The sequence below is a fragment of the Macadamia integrifolia genome, unplaced genomic scaffold (assembly GCF_013358625.1).
Source record: "Macadamia integrifolia cultivar HAES 741 unplaced genomic scaffold, SCU_Mint_v3 scaffold1042, whole genome shotgun sequence".
NCBI classification, from domain to species: domain Eukaryota; kingdom Viridiplantae; phylum Streptophyta; class Magnoliopsida; order Proteales; family Proteaceae; genus Macadamia; species Macadamia integrifolia.
This window is the reverse complement of record NW_024868061.1, coordinates 29942-50118: the sequence shown is the minus strand read 5'-3', so window position 1 is coordinate 50118 and position 20177 is coordinate 29942. Positions and strand designations below refer to the sequence as shown.

The window sequence follows — 20177 nt, the reverse complement described above, 5'->3', positions numbered from 1 at the left end:
GGTTCAAAACTTGAAAACAGCTTCTCCTGCAAAGCGGAGGGGAAGATTCCGTACACTTGCCCCTCCCAGACCCTGCAATAGCAAGAGCGTCGTGCATTGGGTTGCCCCATTTTTTATTTGGGGAATCTATGCAATCTTTTATTTTTGGTAGTTATTAGACTAAGTAGGGAATTTTCAATTTGGATATTTTGTATTTGTGTCAGTCTAGGTCTTAGGAAGTGACTAGGAGATCTTATTTCTATTTCAATTATAGACTTCAATTAGGTGATTTTTAATTCCGTTTTATTATAAATAGGCATGTAACCCAATTCATTGCCAAAGATTTGAAGAATGAAGTTTTAATGTAGTTGTTTATTGTAACCGGTCTGTACAATAGCAGCAAGGTCGTATGACCTCTTCCCCCCCCCCCCCCTCGTGCAATCTGTCTTCTCTCCCCCCCATTCTGAAATCTCCTCCCCCCTTCCCCAACTATCTGCTACTGCTACTTCTCTTTCTTTATTATTTTTTGTTCAATTTCCTGCAATTTGACACACAGTTGGACTGAAGAAAATTTCTTCGAGTGCTCATCTTTAATCTGTTGGGCTTGAAGCATTGGGTGAAGGATCATCAGACCTGAGCAACCAAATCCTTAAGGATCTCACAACTTGAAGCCATCCATGTTTTGAGACCTGCAACTCAGGCTATTTATTGTGACTGCCCATATCTAGTTTCAGGGATTTAATACTCTCTGTTCAGTTTATGTCTGCAACTGGTTCTTGTTGCAATCGATAGAGTATCATGTGGCATGCTTCCTCTGAAATCTTGGGCTGAATCGATCAAAGTGGAAGGAATTATCTCCATCACAAGCAAGCCCTGTCCTTCCGCTTCTGGTTTAGGGTTTAGAAGTTGAAGACAACCTCAACAAGGGATCATGGGTTGGCTTTACTCCCTCATTTCTTAGTTCAATGTTAGTGCCCCTCTTTTTTCTCCTTGTTTTGTTTCATCTTTCTAGTTACCCCTCCACTAAGTCGTTGCATGCTATTCACTTGATTCTATTAATTACAAGTCTGCCACTCCTTTATCAACTTCCACTTATTTACAATTGCCACCTTTGGAAACTTGACTTATTTACAGATCTGCCATCTGTTCTTGAATTTGAGTTTTTTTATCAATTATTCTTGTGGGCCCATAGCAATCCAATTTTACGGCTATTGAACCCTGGATCCACATCACACAGGCAGCCCGAAAGGGCCCAGTACTCCAACAGCCCACTGACATTGTTGGCAGTGATTCAGGGAGCTCGGTCCCTCCTCCCAGCAGTGGGTCCCTGTGGACTTGCAAATGAAAAAAAAAAAAAAGGGGGGGACAGAACTAGGTTTTTGGAACCCTAATTTGTAGGTTGGAGGAGGATAAAGAAAGACAAGACACATTCTATCCTCCTTGCACTAAAGCTTCAATGGGGTTCAGTGATTATGTTAACTTGGGAAAGTGGTAACATAAACTTTCACGGCCTCATTTTATTTAAAAAAAAAAAAGAGAAGAAGAAGTGGGGGAACATCCAAAAAAATAGAGATAATGAAGTTGACAATAAAATGTACACGGATGAAAGCCACAAGTCAACCATCAACAATAATAATATGCACCGAATAAACTGTTTCATCACACACACACACTTGATGAATACATTGTTAAAAAAATAAAAAATAAAAAGGGGGGTGGGGGAAATGAGTAGGACATACGGGTCTGCACGATTGATTCGGCATAATTCACAATAAAATTGAGGTGGAACTGGTGGAGCACCCTCCATGGGTTTCTCTGGAACAATAACACAACCAAGATGTTGCCAGACATGGCATCGTGGATCCTCACACTGTCAAAAGAAAAAAAATAAATAAAAGCTCTTGAAAGTGAAGTGAAACAACAGACACCTGGGTGAACACAAGTGTACAAAATTAGCGAATGAAATCAGAAATATCAAACATGGCATAGGGCATGCTAAACAACAAACATAAAGTAAACTTGTACAGTTAAAGGTGCAAATATTAATAATACAACCCTAAGACTAATAAAATCAACTATCAACTGATAGGGACCAGCCTGAAAATTCAGAAAGTCAATACGTCATGCTATACATGTGTTTTCTAGGCATAGAAATCGAGTACTCGACATTGCAATGACCCCAAATTTGGACACGTGGAAATAGAGGAACAAGTAGTTCATATATATATATATATATGTATGTATGTATGTATGTATTATGTACATATATGATAGATGCACATGATTATGCACACCTAAATACTTGTTTAACATACAAGTCTGCAAGCAAAGTGTTAGAATAGTTTATACATGACGTTTTCCTTTTTCTCATCCCATCAGGGACATCAAAGTAATTATGTACTATTATACAAGGAGACCGAAGAAAATATTAGAGATTGCAAGGTCTTATATGCTAAAAGTAATTAATTTTAAAGCAAAATCTTAAGGACCAGAATTAGGGGATATGTTAATCCAACAGAGGGAGGTCTATGGAAGGAGCTTGATCAGAGAGAAGTCAATAGAGAGAGCTCATGGGCTACGAGCAAATGGTGAAGCATATTAAGTCACTTGTCCTCTTTCCTTCTTCTTCATTCAATTCTCCCCTTCCCTCACAGCTCTCTCTTTTCTTCAATTCTTTTTTCTTCTTCCCTCTTCCTTCCCCACACCTCTTCATTCAATTCTCCCCTTCCCTCACAGCTCTTTTTCTTTTCTTCAGTCCTTTCTTCTTCTTCCCTCTTCCATCCCCTCCACCTCTTCTTCATTTGATTTTCCTCAATTTTTCTTTTTCCCATTAATGCCACCCTTCTTTTCTCGTTTCTTCTTTCTCTTTCTTCTCCTACTTTCCTCTCTTTTTTAGTTTCTTTTTAGCTTTCCTTCCTACACCTTTACTATCATAAATAGCAAACTAGAGAGGTTGTGTCCAAAGCCTCATCCAGACAAGGTAGCTTGCACGTCCATGTCAAACACGTGTCAACAAAGGAAAACCTCCTGAAGCTGTGCCCCAGGCCCCAAACATCATAGTGCTACACAGACAAGAGCTTAGTCAAAAAAATATAATAAGTTAAAATGGGCCATCCTTTTCTTTAACTTAATATCTCAAGCAATTTCCACAAAGAAAAAATTGTGTTCAACATATTTTGGATTCAGCAAGTTCCTTTCTCAGGAAAACATGAACCAATAGAAACTGGCCTTCAGGCAAATAAACCAAAACTTGTACAGAAGATTAAGTTTGCCAATGCAAATCATAGTCAACCTTCAGCCCATACAATTTTCATGAAATATTGCATCAAAATTTTGATGGAGCAAATTGCGTTGAACACACAAAGAACTTAAGAGAGAGATAGAGAGAGGGAATGATCCAAAATGAAAATTCAAGTGGAATGTGCGTAGGAGGAAAAACATGATAAGACATGCGGTTCAAGCTTGGCCCAAGTTTTGGACCAATTTTTGGATCTAGACTCTAGACTGAGCCCATGGTCAGGCTTCTAGTATTATATCCTATGGATGCTTTTAACTTGTATTTTCTTTTCTCCTCTTGTGTCTAGAAAGCTCGACCAATGTCATAAGTCCCAACCCTCTTAATTTCTATTTTCTTTTTCTATTTTGAAGAAACCAAGTTGTAAGAGAACTCCTCTTAAGCCCATGCATGGAGGTTTTTGATTCTATCGTGCTTTCCTAAACCTATAAAAAAAGAGAAGGGGTCCAAACCCTCCCCATGATTAGACATACATTCCAGCCTTCTACTGACATAGTTTTGTGAGATGCAAAGAGTTTATGTGGGATGCAGTAATAGCCTTGGTGAGATGCTAGTCGAGCTCTAAGCAGGAAGCATAGATAATGTAAAATCGAATCACAAGTGATCCAATCCCAGGCAGGATCTTTACTAAATTCAATATAAACCAAATTCAGGGACCGAAAGAATGAAAAAACAAAAAATAAGAGAAAAAAGAACAGAAAGAATTCAATGGAGGATTGAGAAGGGGGAAAAAGTACTAGTGAATGGGCATTTCACCCTCTGATTTAGGCATCTAACCTACAACAGCATAATCCATTTTTTTTCCATCAAGAAATTCGTGTTCATTGTTGTAGCCACTTACAAACTTATATAGAAGACTCAAAATTGACTCAAACGGTTAACCCTAAAAAGGAATGGTCTAACCCAATCCCTAACTAACTGGGAAACCTAAAAACTGACTATGAAACTGAAATAACAAAGGAAATAGACTCAAAACAGGACTCTAACTAAACTAATGAATTAAATTCAGTTTTGCTACTTTCTACCCATATTTTAGGCTCATTAAAGTGGCCCATTACAAATAAAACCCATGGGATCAAAGGCCCAACACATACACAACCCAGCCCAAGGCTTATTTACAATAAAATAAGCCCATTAAGTGACTTATCTGCATCAATAGATCATATCTTTCTGTTTTCTTTTATCTTCCTTTATGAATAGCAGATCACACTTTTGATTCCGGTCATTAAATAATTGCTTAAAGGTTTCGAATAACTGAGCATGAATATCTGATGGGACATCAGGGTTCCTTGAACTGTATTCTGCCATAGCTCTAATACCAAAATAATGGAGCGGATATAACCTGGTTCTAGGTTTCAGATTCCAACAGAAAAGTAGGGTCAAAGGAAAAATCCACAATATGTGTGAACTTTAATTACTTCATATCAGAGAACCTGATCTGGCTGCCAACCAGGTCGAGTGCTAGGTTCAGTCTGCTGTAGAAATTCTAGTATTTCACTGTGATTCAAACGATAGGATTTTGATTTCTAGGACAGGACAGAAAACAGAACTCACAATCCTGAGTATTGGGAAGTCCCAGATCTCACAATCAATGAAACTCATCAAAATTCAACTCTGGCCAAAAGTCAGGGATACCCTGTAGTACAGATGCCCAAGATATCACAGCAATCCAAGGGTCACATACTGAGTTCTGATCAGTAAAACCAGAAACAGAGCAACCACAGGGTGTATATTATGGTGGTAAACTGAATCAGATCTGGAACAAATAAACCCCTTATATTCAGCAGCAATTAAAAACAAAAATCATAGATTATAATATGGGATTGACAGACCAGATTAAACCGAAGAAAAGTAACCGATTAGGGATTGCGCAGGAACTTACTTGAAGGCCATAATGCAGGAAAATAGAAGAAAGATGAACAGAAAAAGGAAAGATCTGATCTAGGTTTCCCACCTAGAACTTGACTAGCATCCCATCGGTCCAACTTGGCATTCCACCAAGGTTGCTACTGCACCCCACAGAAGCTTTCTACATCTCATAGAACTATGCAAGCATAAAGCTAAAATATCATGGGGAGGGTGTGGACCCCTTCTCTTTAATAATAGATTCATGAAAGCAAAAAAGAACAGGAAACCTCCATGCGCGGGCTAGTAGGAGTTCCCTTATAACTTGGTTTCTTCAAAATTAGAAATTAAAATGATTGGAGCTTATGACAGCTACCCAACCTTCTAGAAACAACAGAAGAAAAGAAAATACTACTTAAAAGTAGACCCCACGATAAAAAACTATAAGCATAAACAGTGGGTTCAGTCTGGACACAAAAACTGGTTCAAAACTTGGGCCAAGGTTGAACCACATGTCTTATTCTGGTCTGGTCTTCATCCTGCGCACATACTTCTTATTTAATTTTGATTCTGCATCAGTTACCGTATGCACTTGGTCAAAACAGAATCTGTAATACTTCTGACATCCACTGTAGTAGCCCAAGTGGCATACCATTACTGAAACAAATGGAAAACTCGGAGCCATAAGGCCTTGTTTGTTTAAACTAGCACCAACTATCCATTTGCAGCATTTTCAAAGGCTTAGGAGGGGACCACATCACAGCACCATCGAGTGTAAGCAGGAATAAGTAGGCTTCGCTAGGCCATTACTCTCAATAGATCCATAGTTACATTTATGACATAAATCCACAGAAGCAGCCAAAATGGCATCCAATGTCATAAAGCAAAAGAGACTTAGAACACACAGGAACTTTGAATCACAGTCACATTCTACCAACTTTAAACTTATTAGAAATAATAATACAAGCGCCTTAAAAAATTTGAACACTCAAATAACAAAGTTCAAGACAGCTTATAGTGCATTATTATATAGACATCCACAACATGATAGATTATAAGTCATTATAAAATCTCTTTTATCAACAAATATATTGTTCCAAAAAGAAAGGATGGACAAAAATGGAAACATTTCACAAGGATCAAGGAAGGGAACAAAAACACACAACCTTGAAAAAGGAAATTAAAAAAAAAAAAAAACAAAGAGAAGACTCCGAACTAGCATCCAGCAACACGGGTTCTGGTCAACGTCTGCCGTGACAATGCAATACTGGAGCATGCACTGGAACAAGCTGTTAAAGATGAAGGCCAAAGCATAATCCTCATAAGGAAATATGTTCACAAACCGAGTCCCGGCCAATGGTTCTACTAATTGCCATAATCACAAACAAATGACCAAGGAAGTGCACAAGCTAACAACTGGAAGGAAAGCAACCATATCAGCCTACAGAACACTCCTTCGCCCATAGAGAACCAGAGTAAGCAAATAAAACACTTCCTTAGCTATCTCTAAAAACTACTCTAGTGCCCAAGTCCCTATAATGTAAGGCTAGAATCACAAGTGATTCTAATCCCAGGCAGGATCTGAAATTCTGGCTGAATAGAGAAGATGGCCTCCAATAGGCTTGGTTCTAGCTCTCAAATACTCTCTCACAGCAAACAAATAAAAGGAAAATAAGAAAAGAAAGAGAATTTGAACAAGGGTTAAGAGGGGGAATAAGAACTAGTGAATGGGCATCACACCCAACTGCATCCCACAGCACAACAGCATAAGCCATCTTTTTTTTTTTGATTAATAAATTCATGTTCAATGTTATAACCCCTTACAAACTTATCTAGAAAACTCAAAACTAACTCAAACACTAAAAAAGAAAGACCTAACCCAATCCCTAGCCAACTGGGAAACCTACTGACTAGAAAACTAAAATAACAAAAGAAATAGACTTAAAACAGAACTCTAACTAAACTAATGAATTAAATCACGTTTTTCTACTTTCTACCCATATTTTAGGCTCGTTAATAAAATGACTCGTTACAAAGAAAACCCTTGGGATCAAAGGCCCAACACCAACCCAAGTCTTATTTCCAATAAATAAACCCGTTAAATGATTTATCTATATCACCCTAATTCCTTGTAAAACTGGCATGATGTGTCAATAGCAAAAACGGAAGGGATTTATTAGTAGAGATGCATGTCCACACAGCACATTTGCACCCTTCTGACGGTCACAGACATGGTCTAACCTGTATCATTGACTCAGTGGCCAACGAACTTCCACACGGACAGCGGATCTTCATTTCCAATTGAAAAGGATCGTCAACCTCCTCTTTAAGCTTCACATCTGAACCACTTTGTCCCTTGGACGCTAAATCAGTAGCACCATGAATTTGCATTTTTCTGGCAGGAAGAATAAATGGTTATCAATCTACAAGCAGCATAATAAGTTGAATACATGATATCTAAGCATATGATAAATGCATGTGAAGCAATACAAAAGATCTAAAAAATATTCATAATGACAAACAACAAATGAGAGGGGGGAAAAACTTAGAATCATGAATTTGGAGTCTGAAATCCCCAAATAAAAATATATTCAGAAGATAGCTAAAGTGACACAGTTACAGCTGCCGAACTTATTTAGAAAAAAAAAAAAGGTGGATTTTCAAACAACCCACTAAATTGGCCCAGACCAACAGCATTTTCACAGTTAGGTTTTTGTTATTCACATAAGGTTCACTTGTGGTTTAGACTGGGCTAGGTGTTTCCCCACAAGGGTCCATCTGCTGCTACAATAGATATGCAAGAATATCAAGACCCTTCATCTAGTTGTACTAGCTAATGCAAAGACCTAAAAACAAAAAAGAGAAATCACCTGTAAATATCATCGATAATTTTAGCCACTCCTTCCTTCCCAACAGGATTTCTTTTTGCCCAATGCATCTTGGACACTGTAAAACAAGAAAAAAAAAATTTGAAATGACTGCTACAAGTTAAAAAATTTTGAAATGACTGCTACAAGTTCCATCAGTTCCCAATTTCAAGTCCTTATTGATCAAAGAAAAGTACAAAATGCAGAATTATCAAGCTATTTTCGCCAGAAAATTAGGATAGCTGAAGTAAAAGGAGCATTAAAAAAAATGAAAATAGATAAAGTAGTAGGTTCATATTGAATGTCAATAGAGGTTCAGAAGAGTCTAAGAATTTGTGAATTATCATGGCTAACTATATTATTTGATAAGATTTTGAGCACAAAGAAATGCCGGGTGAAGGGAGAAGAAACATTGTAGTACCAATTTAGAAGAATAAAGGTGATATTCAAAGCTGCAATAATTATAGAGGAATTAAACTCATAAGCCATTCTATGGAATTATGGGAGAAATTAATTAAAGCACGTCTAAAATAAGAAACTAATGTTTCAAATAACCAATTTGGTTTTATTCCTAGGAGACTAATGAAAAGATTTAGAGCATACAAGAAAGATCTTCATATGATTTTTATTGATTTAGAAAAAGCTTGTGATAGAGTTTACTAGAGAGTTAATTTTGCAAGTTTTAGAAAAGAAAAGTGTTTCGAGTAAATATATTGACATAATTAAAGATATGTATCATGATGTGGTGGCTAGAGTAAGAACTATGAATGGACTAAATAGTGAGATCCCAATAACAATTGGATTACACCAAGGTTCAGCTCTAAGCCCGTATTTGTTTGCACTAATCATAGATGAGTTGACTAGACATTCAGGGTCAGATCCCTTTGTGTATGCTTTTTGCAGATGATATTATTTTGGTTGATGAAACAAATGATGCGATAAATGCAAAATTAGAATTATGAACATCAACCTTGGAATCAAAAGTTTTTAGATAAGTAGAACAAAAACAGAGTAAATGATGTGTAACTTTAGTAACAATAGGACAAATCGTTGGGGGTGAAAATTGAAGATGGGGAATTACCAAAAAGTGATAAGTTTAGATAAAGATGGAGAAATAGAGGACGATATTATACAAAGAATTAAAATAGGGTGGACCAAATCGAGGAGTGCATCCAGAGTGTTGTCTGATCAATCCCTTTAAAACTCAAAGGAAAATTTTATAAAACAGTTATACGATCAGCAATAATGTATGGGGCTAAATGTTGGGCAGCAAAGAAGAAACATTTAAACAAACTTAATATGACAGAAATGAGGATGTTGCAATGGATGAGTGGTAAAAGTAGAAAAGATAAAATAAAGCATGAACAAATTAGAGCAAACCAGGGCATTGCCCCTATTCATGATAAGTGGCGAAAAACTCATCTGAGGTGGCATAGACATGTGCAACAAAGGACTTTGAATGATACAGTACGGAGAAGTGATTTATTGCAAACTGAAGGAGCCAAATGAGCTAGAGCCTACAAGAAAACCTAAAATAACCATACAATAAGTGGTGAGGAAGGACGTGTATAGCTTAGGATTGGAATCTCGTATGGCTTTGAATAGAACTGAATGGAGAAATAGAATACATGTAGCCGACCCCATTTAGTTAGGACAAGGCTAAGTTGAGTTGAGTTAGCCAGGAAATAGCTGCTTCAGCTGGAGTACAGAATAAACTGAAAAATTAAAAAAATCCAGGGAACTTCACAGTAGCATAATGAGGATAATCAGCATAATATAAAACATCTTGGACCAAAGTAGTGAACAATCACTAAATATAGGAAGATATATTTGCATGTGCATACAAAACACCGCTGATAAGTGAAAATTATGACAATAGGCATGCTAGCAAGTGTATCCCATGAATATATAAACACTATTATATATAGTTGTTTATTATAATGCATGCCCCCCCCCCCAAAAAAAAAAGTACAAAAGACCATATGCAGAATCATAACACGCATAATACAAATTACAATCAGCTAGGCAAACACCACATTTCAAATTGTTAAATCAATAATTCCTTCATCAATTAGCCTTAAATAGAAGCACAGAATTCTCAAGGCACTAAGTACCAATAACATGAGTAGGTGTAGTAAAATCAAAATCCAGTATCCCAGCACTAGAGGGGAGAAAACTCTTAGGCTGTGTTTGGTAGCCAAGAGAAGAAAAGAAAAAAGTACACTTTTTTGTACTTTTTTCCTTGGGTTAAGAATTTTTCTTTGCACTTGGTATGTCTTCACCCAAGAGAAGATTCCCCTTTTCAAATTTAAAATTCCTCTTGGGAGTTGTGAAATTTTCTTTTGCTCCACCAAAAGTTTTCTTGCCAAAAACACAAGAAAACATGAGAAAATATGAAAACATAATAAGACAGAAAATGAATGATTACACAATGATTTCCTATGTGTCTATCTCTCTCTTAAAATTCAAAATTTTTTGAATTTTTTTCTTTTCTTTTCTTTTCTTCTCTTGGTAACCAAACATACATACTCTTTTTATTTTCTCATCATTTCTTCTCTTTTCTTTTCTTTTCTTTTCTTGATTATTTTTTCTTTTCTTTTCGTCTCTTGGCTACCAAACATAGCCTTAATAATCAAGTTCCCGGGGGGTAGAATGCATTTGTACGAGTTAAAGTTAGATCAAACCATCACTAATTCCAACCATTGGAATTAGGCTTTCTTTGTATTAGTGGAAAACAAAACGCATTTCTGTCAAAACAAAAAAGCCCGAATATTAACAATCCATACTTGGTCTCTTTTTTCACTAGCTATAACAAGATTATATGATGTAGATCAAAAGCTTGAAGAAGAAGAAGAAGAAGAAGAAGAAGAAGAAGAGTAAAACAAGAGTCAGAAAACACTGTCCAAGTTACTGTTCACATGAATAGTACTTTTGGGTCAATATCTTCTATTTTTAGTTTCTATTTAGTTTAATTTAGTTTAGTTAGCTTCTAATTACTTAGTGAGCAAGTTAGTCCAAGTTAGTTTCCTACTTTGTTAGTCAAAAGAAGTTTCTTCTCTTTTGTAACTTAGTTTCCAATGTTTAATCGTTAGTTTCTAACTTATTCTTACTTGGTTAGCAAGTTAAACACAAATTAGAAAGTCTTATTTTAGTCCATTAATTGTCTTTTTTTTATTTCTTTGTGCCCAAGTTTTGTAAGGCTATTTAAAGCCCATTAATCATAATGAGAAGAGAGATTGAAGTTTATGAAAATTGAGTGTTTACTCATGGCTGAGATAGCTATTACCTGAGAGGGTAAGATGACCATTCCCCAACTCTTTTCCCCCTTCTCAACCCCACCATCGAATTCTCTTTCTTTTCTTATTTTCATTTTATTTGTTTACGGAGAGAGATTGTTTGAGTGATCAAAACAAGTTTGTTGAAGCTTAAAAGCACCATCAAAAGACCAGTTTGAAGACCTATAGTTGCTGTTCTGTAGAACTTCCATAAAATTTCCTTTTTCATTCTTCGAGCATAACTTCCCAACCAACCATCAATTTAGGCTCATCTTTTGAAAGATAGTTGGGCATCACATGAGGGATCTTCGCTCCAAATTTGAGGTTCATCGGAGGCTGAAATCTCAAGAAATCAAAAGTTGTCAAAAGTCTCCTAATTAATGTCGACAACAAATTTCTCAAATCAGCCATCGGAATTCTCATATTTTAAGGATTTGTTGATCCATATGGGAGTGTAGGACCTTCATCTACTCCAAGTTTCAGCTCCATCTAAGCTACGGTTTGTGGGATATCATATTTCTCCCTATTCATCCAGATTTTTTCAGATCCTGCCTGGGATTAGGATCACTTGTGATTCTAGTCTTACATTATTATATTTCAAATAGGATAATACAATATTGACCCCTTGTCCCCTACACGACTTCTAAATGTAGCGGAAGGAGTTCCACCTACTAGCAAGGAAAAAAACCAACCTCTGTCTCCCCCACCCCCCGGCCCAAAAGAAAAAAAAAAATTTGCCTGGTGTATCACCTGGCACGAAGTTGCTTAATTGTGCAATGCCTCTCATAACATTTTCCACCCAATCTAGTACACTAATGTCCCTTTGGAAGGTATATTACCTCATACTTACGAGATGGCTCAGAACAAACGGGCACTAGTAGCTGATTATGCTCAGCTGGATGGAACCTTGTCCATAAGAACTCCGTCTCATTGTAGAAAATTTAATGCTCGGGAAATTACAAAGATGGAATTGCTTCTCCATGACACTCCATCACATCAGGGATCGCAAGAAAAAAGGATGTTGACCGTAATAATTTGGGATTTTTATCTGTGACATATTGCTTTCAAGCTCTTAATGGATCAGGTGCATTGGTTATTCTACTAATGTGATTTGGCTAACGGTACTCCCCAGACACCCCACAAACATCCAAATCTTTAAATGGACTGCTGCAAGTACTGCATTCTTACCATCTTCCAACAAACTTCTAGAGGTTTATGCCTTCTACATTTCGGCCTTTGTCGTCTAGGATCAGAAAAAATCTAACTTATCAATCCATTGCCCACACTGTTTTTACGTTTGGAACACTCTATAAAGGAAGTTGGAATGAGATGGCTATGTCTTCTTTCACCCTAGTACTACGGACTTTCCAAGATCAGAGACTAAATAGTAGGGAAAAGAAGTTATGGCCCTTATTTCCCACCCACAGTAAATTGGAGCATGTGGCTTCAAAAAATTGAAAGAACATTTCAAAACCATACAGAACCAGCATATAGGGTTGCTGCTTAAGATTCTTCTTTGTGCTTCAACTTGTAGAGAATTTTCTACCATGTCCATATCCAAAATCAGAAGATATTGGAGGTTTGATGTAGTACTGATTTAAAGGAATAAAACAGTACCAAACAGGACTGAAAACAGAGAATAAAATTCCTGATTATGGAGGAATTCTGACAACTCTAGGTAAGGGGTAAAACAGTAATTTTCATCCAAAATTAGGATATTAAAGCACAAACAATCTCTGATTTCAAAAGTTAACTTGAATCAACAAATGGAAGCAAAATAGTAACTTTCTTCCAGATCTTGAGGAGGGAAGTGCAGAATTGGTCTTTTTGTCAATATCTCAAGAGCAAGCCATAATTTGAATTGATCTCCAAATTAAAGTTCTTGATTGCCCGGTCAAAATTTGAGTTCAATCGGATGACTGAATTGCTTAATCCAAGAAAACTTATGGAGACATCCAACCTAATAGAAAACTTGAAGAACAATATACTTGTTATTAGATGAAGAAGATGATAAAAGAATAAGAAATAAGAAAGAAATCGAAGAATGCAGGTAGGGTGATATGACTATCTCAACTTGGGTATCCCACCCTCAACCATTCTAGTTGATGAGCACAACCTATCTCAGGCAAATCTTTGCAAATAGCAAGAGAAATTTTTCATTCAATCAAATTCGTGTACAATGTTGTAGTCCCTTACAAACTTATATAGAATACTCAAAACAGACTAGGATACTAGAAATGAAAGGCCTAACAACCCTAATCCAATCCTTAACTAATTGGAAAACCTAAAACAACTAGGAAACTGAAATAACAAAGAAAATAGACTCTAACTAAGCTAATGAATTAAATCTCGTTTTCCTACTTTCTACCTATATTTTAGGCCCATTAAAGTGACCTATTACAAAGGAAACCCATGTGATCAATGGCCCAAGTCCAACACCTACATAAACCAACACAAGGCTTATGTCCAATAAAATAAACCCTTTTACATGATTTATTTGCATTAAGATTGCTTTTCGTAAATTTCAAGTCTTTTGCCTTTAAAAAAGATCATCACCTAAGGAAAAAACACATGTATTTTTACATCCTTTTGCATCCATATATAAAAAGAGACCATATCAACAATTGAGGGATTATCCCCTACCTACCAAAACAAAAAAATGAAAGTCAAAACCAGAAAATTTGAAGCACCAAAACCACAGCTCAAATGCTTTTCAAGTGCGCCGGAATTCCTTTCAAAAGAAATAGAAATGTGAAACCGCAGATAGTCAGAGTTGCAACAGTTCCTAAATTTCTCCAACTGTCTAACACTGGTTTCAGTTCAACTAGACCTCCACCAAAGCTGCGCCTGAGCATGAGCGAGAGATGCAACAATTCAAAATGCCAGGATAATTTCAGCTCAAATTTTATGAAGATGCATATGATGCCAGATGACCAAGACCCCCCTATGTAACACAGACCAACAATGACCAAAGGGTGCATCCAAGGGAAGAAGACCAAAACCTGATTTTCTCAGGAGCACAGGAAGATGATCTCATCACAAATCCCAATCACAAACAATGGTCAACAGATATGCCCAAAAGATAGCATGCTACTCAGACAAGTTAGTGCCTATAGAGACCAACATGAACCATTTGCTCTATTGGAAAATGCTCTTGTTCCATCCACCCATAACAGCCCAAAGTCTCTCCAAAGACTTTTTTTGAACAAAATTTACCTCCGTACCAGATGGAGCAGGGTACTAGCACCAAAAAGAAGGTCCAGGCTACCCAGGTAATGGGGCCAAATTACCCTGACATCGGATAGAGGTGTACACATATGGAAAAAGATCATCTATTCTTTCTTTTCTGCATCATTACAGTACAGAAGATATCTAGCCCAAACACCACCCTAGGGTTGCACACCACGTACGATAGCCTAGCGTTCCAAAATATAGGGCTGAACTACAACAGAAAAGTGGTGGGAAAAGGGTAGAATCGATTATTTGGTTTACAGGAATAGAAAAGAAATATGGAAGCTGTAAGGAAAAAGCTACTGTTTTGGGACTGGAAAAGTAACCAAAAGTAATAACTCAGAAGGAAAAGAGGAGAGAAAAGAAATCGATCAGTTAGGGGGTAAAAGAGAGAAGAGAGGGAAGGAAGGGGCCTTCCTTGTAGATAAATCGGGCCCCACACAATTAACCAAAAGAGGATTCTTTAACAACTAAACTAACACCAACTACACTACCTCATGGACTGCACTGCACTACTAATGAAATATCTATTTTGCTACAAGCCATTAGAACCACCCCCCCCCCAAAAAAAAAAACACTTTTGGGCTTTCAATTCAACCTATTATGAATAAAACCGAAAGAATAAAAAGCCCCATACCCAATATAAATTAAAAGAGGACCAATTTTAGACCATTTGATTTTTTAATTTTTTGGGAGAGGCTGGCAGTTGAGCTGTTTTCCCCCTTTGAAAAGCGGTCCTAGATTTTTTCATTTATTTATTTTCTCTACACCAATAAGGGATTCTACATCAATAAGCAATTATTTACCACAAATAATGTCTCCGTGTTGGACTATTTCCACCACTTGTGAACCTTAACTGATATCACATGTAAACAATAACAAGACCAGTTAGTCACAAAACACAAATGAATGCCCATAGGCGTCAGGAAATATAAGAAAGCATTGCCTGCATGCATGGTAGTACATAAAATAAAAATGTGTTTTGGACTGATCTCAATGCATACACCTTAGCTCCTCAGTTTATTATTAGATTAATACAATTTCTCCTCCATAACCACTACCTGGACAGTGTTGATTGTCCTACAACCAGGCCCACTCTATGATCTCAATGCATACACCTGAGCTCCTCAGTTTATTATTAGATTAATACAATTTCTCCTCCATAACCACCACCTGGACATGGTTGATTGTCCTACAACCAAGCCCAAACTATGATGTCTTGTCTAAGTGCATGGAATTTCAGTGTTTTTTTTTTTTTTTTTTGCCGAAACGAAATATGGGCCGAAATAACATTTGTACAAAATTTCAGTCGAAATTTCAGTATTTTGGCCGAAATTTCGGCATCTTTTCGGTATCTCACCTGTTTTGGTACATTCCATTTGCTATAAATACCATATCTCGGTAGAAATTTCGGTATTTCGGTCAAAATTTCGACTCTATCTTACCTATTTCAGTGGTTTCGGTTCCATTTGCATATTTTGAAGGAAAAACACTCCAAGTCTCCAACAAACCTCTAATTAACCACATCATCATACATTTTGACTTCCATTGGACTCCTACAAGATCTACACATTCAAAGCTTAGGAAAGGTAAAGTTCTTTCTCCAAAACCAGGTAAAATTTTCAGAACAATCCGACAGTTGCTCCCAAACAAAGGTGCAACTCTAAAACAATGTCATGTCCTAATATTTTTGCATTTTTATGTTCTAAGCATGGTTATTAACCTTAAAATAAGTTACCCACCAAGTTTTAGGTCAAAATATGGCCGTTTGACCACCAAAACAGTCAACCGAAACAAACAAAAATACGTAATTTCGGCCAAAATTTCGCCGAAACGAAACTTCAATTTCTGAACCCACCGGAACACTGAAACGAACGAAATTTCGAACCTTGGTCAAGTGGCTCTACTTTATTGCCGAGCTGAATCATTTTACCGAAGAAAAAATGAAAGCTATGCAGTAAGCAACATCACCTAAAGTAGAAATTACCTTGTTCATCAGAAAGCACAGCTAAGATTCTATCCACAAGATCCTGCAACAGGACACAAGTACAACAACTTAGAATCCACAAGTAAGATGACAAAACTGAAGAATCTTAAACAGTTCTTGAAGTTCATTGTGTCAAGTCTGAAGTAGCCTTATATAGAGAAAAAGTAACAATCAAAGATCTATATGTATATACAAAAGCTCCTATAGTCATAATAGTTAAAAGTAAAAACCATGCAAAGGATTGAAATTAAGCAGAGTCCTTTATGGTGCAAAGAAACTATAAAAGCTTCACTGTTCACTAGAGACAAACAGATTTGCAGGTAGAGGAGACATTTTGGAGACAATAAAGGGGTAGAATAAGCATATTCTCCAGGCTGGAGCAACGACGTTCAAAAATAATGTAAGTGAATCACGGTGATTTTGTTAGAGGGAACATGGGGTTTTCTCCTATCTTCGTTCAATAAGGATTGCTTTCAAGAGTCAATTGGTTGTTTCCTTTGGGATACAGGCATACAGCAGCCTATTCAATTTTGGAAGAAGCATCCAAAGATAATATTTAAAATTCCTTGCATTTGCATACAAAAATAACCCTAATTCTGAGAGAATACCTGTTTTTTCCCTTGCTTCCCAAGGCCTAATTGAGTGAGCACATCCTTGAGCTCTTTTATTCGAAAGTATGCCAATTTATCCTGAAATGCAAATGTGTCGACCATAACAGTTTACATAAGTGCATATCAACAACACTAATGCAAAGTACCAAGACTAATTATTTGATATCATGGAACATGGATCCATCACACAAATATGCTGGCCACCCAAGCCCAATCATTTTGCTTCATGGAATACAAAGACATCGCACTAATATGTGGACCATTAAAAAAAACTAAATAAGTATATACTATGGAAGATTAATGCTCAGTTGGAGCTATAGATATCAGTCCTAGAAACAAGAGGTTTTAAGATTAGCATATCAAAGACGGGGTATGTCACGTATAACTTTTGCCACTCTATGACGGATAATGAAATGGTGCAAATTGAGGAGAGAGAGATTCCTCAAAGTGACTTTTTTAGATATCTAGAGACAACCATAAATAAAGAGGGTGATACATAGGGTGATGTTTTATAGAAAATTTAAAATGGGATGGATGAAGTGGAGAAGCTCATCCAGAGTGTTGTGTAACCAACGTATCCCTTTAAAGCTCAAGGGAAAATTCTATAGGATTGTTGTGTGCTCAGCTATAATGTATGGGGCAAAATGTTGGACAGTTAAGAGTCATATAGAGAAGCTATGTGTAGCTGAGATGAAGATGTTAAGATATATGTGTGGAAAAACTAGGAAGGAAAAATGAAGGAATGAGCATATTAGAGCCGATTTGGGAGTTGCCCAAATCTACGACAAACTCCGCGAAAATCATTTGAGGTGTTACAACCATGTTCAAAGGAGGCCAGAGGATGCCCCAGTAAAAAGTGATCAAATTCATATCGAAGGAGCCAAAAGAGCTCAGGACATGCCTAAAATAACCATAGGAGAAATGGTGAGGAATGACATGCATAGTCTCAGTCTTGTCCCAAGTATGACATCAAATAGAACCTATTGAAGGGCAAGGATCCATATTGCTGATCCCATTTAGTTGAGATCTTCCTAACTTTTTGGGTTGTGCCTCTTTCCTCTTACTCTCATCTTTCTTTTCCCATCTCTCATCTTTCTACCTCTTCTTCCCCCCTCTTTCTTTTGGATCTTTGTTTTTTTTTTTCTTTTTTGTATGGAACCATGTAGCCGACCCCATTAAGTTGGGATAAGGTTGAGTTTGCTGATGTTGTTGTATGGAACTAGAAAAACCTCGACAAAGAGAGCAGTAAGAGCAAAAAATTGGGAACACTCACTGACAATAATGAAAGGTCAAGTCCTCCCCCCATAACATGATAGACCATCAGCATAATACTGTCTGATCATCAGGCTTAAATTGAGACACTAGCAATAGACCATTGTCTTCCAAACTTAGAATACTCACCGACAACAATAGAAAGGTAAAGTCCCCTCCCAATCTCCCATTAATATAATAGGCCATCAGCATAACATTGTCTATTCATCGCACTTAAAATGAAAGCACTCACAGCCAATAGAACCACGTTTGAATGCAAATTCATTGGAGCTGCTAACAGGGTATGGAAGTCATAACCAGTGGTAAGTCAAATTTAACAGACAGTCAAAAAAGTTCAGTACAAGAGATTGTCAAAATTTCATTGGAGAAAACCAAAATCCGTGCTGAAACAATATTAAAAGCATGAAATAAAATCCACAATCCGGGCAAAACAAACAATGCAACGCTAATAGTCAAGCGTGAGATTGTGAATGAAGCTAACATAACAAAGCATAGGCAGATAAAGGAAATATGCCTCTTCCCCAATTTATACACAGCAACTAGTTCCACGGCACAAGCTGACATCCTTCAATGCATGTAAGTGATACAAACTAAACTTATAACAACTAAACCAGGATACCATCCTAAGATACTGCAAAAATCAAGTCGTTAAAGGAGGGAGGAAGAATATATCAGCATAGAACGTAAACAGTATCAATAAGTCGGCTCACATAATCAAAAGAAAAAAAGGGGTTGATATGTGATCAAGAACAATGAATAAGTAAAACATAATATTACCTTGCAACTAGATACTAAGTCCATCTGCTGACGTATCTGATCACCAAAAATGACCACCAAATAGAAAACGGCAAAGCAACGGAAGCTCCACAGTAGAAAAAAATCTGAAGCAAGTGATATCAGCCAAAAACAACGATTGATCTACTCAAAATTCAGAAACAAAAAAACGATCTCCCAATCAGAAAAAAGGGTTCATGATTAACCGAATTCGAAAAGATAAGCACAACAGGAAACGCATCCAAACCAAACATTGACAATTTCAATTAAACTGTAGCAAAAAAAGAGATGAAAATTGAAACAACTACTACCACAAACAATAGAAACCCTATGAGAAAAATCAATTAAATCGAAACCCTAAAACGCGAAGAATTCTGAAAAAAAAAAAAAATGGAGATGAAATGTTTGAACACGTACCAAATCATTCAATATTGATGATATCAAAACGGAGTCTCAAGCTAGGAAAGGAATATCAATTGTGAAGGAGGATGAAGAATTTTCAAGGGTTTCAACTTTTCCAGTGCCTGTCCTTCACGCCGACTTTCTCCCATTCCTCGCGTTTCCGGGTTCCTTTTTTCTTTTCCTTTTTTATTTCTTATTTTTTATTTTATTTTTTATTTTTTATTTTTTATTTTTTTTTATTTTTTAATTTATTTTTTGTAACCATCTTCTACTCCAGGACCCCATCTCGTCCAATTACGATGGGCAGGACGTGACGATAGTTATAAAATTGGATTTTAATTGTAAAACAAGTCCGGGCCATTTTGGGGAGAAATGATTCCATGATACCGATCTCATGTGAGAAGCATGCTTTGTTGGAGTCGCTGTAGCTGGAACTTTCTGTGTCTGTGCTTTGACGTGAGATCAGGCCTTAGGGAATCTTTCTCAGCTGCCAACGTGGAAAACGTCTGTAACTGGACAAGAGGGAGTTTACTTGGTTACGTGAGGTAGCTTCCATTAATCTTTGCATCTGCTTTACTCCCTCTAATTCTCTCTGACTATGTTTTTGTGCTTTACTGATTTTGTAAGAATTTGTTAGAT

General features: G+C 36.8%; 1 protein-coding gene across 8 annotated transcripts in view; it reads right to left on the bottom strand.

The window, feature by feature from the left end:
• LOC122062449 (E3 SUMO-protein ligase SIZ1-like) overlaps nucleotides 1-19730 on the bottom strand; it is a 42984-nt gene extending 23254 nt beyond the window's left edge. For 4 of the 8 annotated variants that reach the window (XM_042626099.1, XM_042626098.1, XM_042626101.1 and 1 more), the window contains exons 1-7: nucleotides 19554-19730; nucleotides 19140-19243; nucleotides 17088-17168; nucleotides 16480-16522; nucleotides 7990-8065; nucleotides 7361-7514; nucleotides 1719-1849 (exon numbers count right to left, since the gene is read on the bottom strand). In XM_042626099.1, the coding sequence (XP_042482033.1) occupies nucleotides 1719-1849; nucleotides 7361-7514; nucleotides 7990-8065; nucleotides 16480-16522; nucleotides 17088-17168; nucleotides 19140-19163 (509 nt within the window). In that variant the 5' untranslated portion in view covers nucleotides 19164-19243; nucleotides 19554-19730. Of the gene's footprint in view, nucleotides 1-1718; nucleotides 1850-7360; nucleotides 7515-7989; nucleotides 8066-16479; nucleotides 16523-17087; nucleotides 17169-19139; nucleotides 19281-19553 lie in introns of all 8 variants that reach the window. The other 4 variants (XM_042626093.1, XM_042626097.1, XM_042626094.1 and 1 more) reach the window with 3 other exon arrangements.
• Between the last annotated feature and the right edge of the window lie 447 nt (nucleotides 19731-20177).